Source organism: Colias philodice, chromosome 18 (assembly GCF_061535455.1).
Source record: "Colias philodice isolate Cphi_HAF_F1 chromosome 18, ilColPhil1 Martin Lab GWU primary, whole genome shotgun sequence".
NCBI classification, from domain to species: Eukaryota; Metazoa; Arthropoda; class Insecta; order Lepidoptera; family Pieridae; genus Colias; species Colias philodice.
Genome location: NC_143103.1, coordinates 1,414,345 through 1,416,263, shown reverse-complemented (window position 1 = coordinate 1,416,263; position 1,919 = coordinate 1,414,345). Strand labels below are relative to the sequence as shown.

Below are 1,919 nucleotides of genomic sequence, written 5' to 3'. Positions count from 1 at the left end.
GGCTCGGATGAAATATTCATAAGCAAACGTTGAGACAATGTGTATCAGATGATGTTTGCTATGAACTGTTCATTTTTGACAGCAAATATTTGTGGTACGTATTTGGCGTATGTTGCTTTTATTTTACGTTTTTAATATTTTGTAAATGTTATTGCAGAAGCAATAACTTAAATAAGCTTATCTTTATTTCCCAGTTTTAGCCACCTACTTCTCCAGAAAGATTATTCCTGACAAATTATTCAGAATTTTTTGTTGTATTTCTGAACGTATTAAAAAAGTCAGAAGTGATTTTAATAAAATCACAAGAAAAGGAAAGTTACGCATATTATTATTATAGTTGCTATAATATGTTACTCCTCTCATTAATTGGATAATTTAAACTTTATGTAAATAATCTTTGTGACTATAACTACTTCATAGCCACGGTCTACCTAACGAACAGTAAATTTACAATCACTTCACGAATTGCGTAGGTATTAATTTTATGTCCTTGCACTATAATTTTTATTTATTTTTTATTTATTTATTTATTTCAGGTAACAGACAATAAATTGTACAGACCCATATTATAAATACCTTACAGACTAACATACATATAATAATTTAAAACTAAACTAAATTAATACAAAACTAAGAATATATTAAGCACTACACTATACACAATTCACGGCACTGGCGGTGTCATATTGCGCTGAACGGGCTTTGGCTGGGTGTTGCGAAGCCGCCCGCGAAACCGCCGGAACACAACACCACGGGGCCAGAACTCCTCGCTCATGAAGGTCGACAGCTGCTCGCTCGGTACACGCACAACAAATGAATTAAAATTCAAATTGTTGCGCGGCTCCAGGCGCTGGACCCTCACGATAAACTTGGTCTTCACCCGCACATACTCCACTACATCAGAAGCTTGGGTAGAGTGGTGCAGGCGGGACACGTACAGCTGCGTCGTCGGTATGGCGGGCCGCAGCAGGTGGTTGTTACCGGTCGGGGCGGTACCGCACTTGTTGGAGGAGGGCTTCTTTTTCTTCTTCCTTTTCTCTACCTTTGTAAAGCCTTCCTCATCGAGTGGATGACTATTCGCGCTCGATAAGGGTGCCGCACGGCGCGGGGAGTCCCTGTGCTTAACGGGATCTCCATCTCGGGTGATATCTTGCCGCTTTACGGGAGGCTTGGCGGCAGCGGCCGCGTAACCAGCCGGTGTCGGGTTGGCTACACGTGGCGGGCTCTCCGGGGGAGGCGCGGGTCGGGCGGGGCGCGGCGTGACGCGGTCGACGGCCGGCGGCGTCGTCAAATTCGCTGACTCAAAAGTCTCACGTTGCGCTCCACGACGTGTGTTCACATTTGAAACCTCCGTTGACCTACATAATGAAATTGAATCGCGCAGGGCGACGACCTCATTACGCAGCTCGTTGATGGTGGATTGGGAAGCTCCAAATTTGAACTCCATCTCCTTTAGGGCCGTCCTTAAAGAAGTGATATCCTTAAGAAGGCGGGTGACGTCGACGTGGTCGAATGTGACGGGAGGCAGCTTACGCAAATCCTTCGCCACGAAAGTCGGCACGTCGTCCGGATCGGTCTCCTTGAACACCTTGATGATGTCCCGTAGACTTCTCTCTCCCTTCTCGTCCCTCCTGCGAGACGGCATCCTATCGGCCATATTCAATGCCGAAAAGAGAAGTGATTTGGCGTCACGAATCTCTTCCTCCGTAAAATTGCTCGTGCAAAGTTGTTCTATGCTAACTTCATCCATGACATCCAGCTGATACTGCAGGAATGCCAGGACTTCATTAGGCACAAGCGTAGCGCTCATTGTTACGAGCGAAAACTTCGATAATAAAAAATATTAATTATTTATTATGAATATTCTGCACAGCGCAATGCGTCCGCTTTGGAGCGCGCATTGCACTAGACTCTGATAT

The 1,919-nt window shown here is 45.0% G+C and overlaps 1 protein-coding gene across 1 annotated transcript; it reads right to left on the bottom strand.

Moving 5' to 3' along the window:
• Positions 1–506: 506 nt before the first annotated feature.
• On the bottom strand, positions 507–1,919 carry LOC149480242 (uncharacterized). Its single transcript, XM_089706579.1, has one exon. It carries the CDS (start codon positions 1,808–1,810, stop codon positions 665–667), a length of 1,146 nt encoding a protein of 381 aa, XP_089562705.1. The 5' UTR covers positions 1,811–1,919; the 3' UTR covers positions 507–664.

What these genes read in the sequence shown, in the direction of transcription:
- LOC149480242 (XM_089706579.1), bottom strand. Translation starts at nt 1,810, where the DNA reads ATGAGCGCTACGCTTGTGCCTAATGAAGTCCTGGCATTCCTGCAGTAT.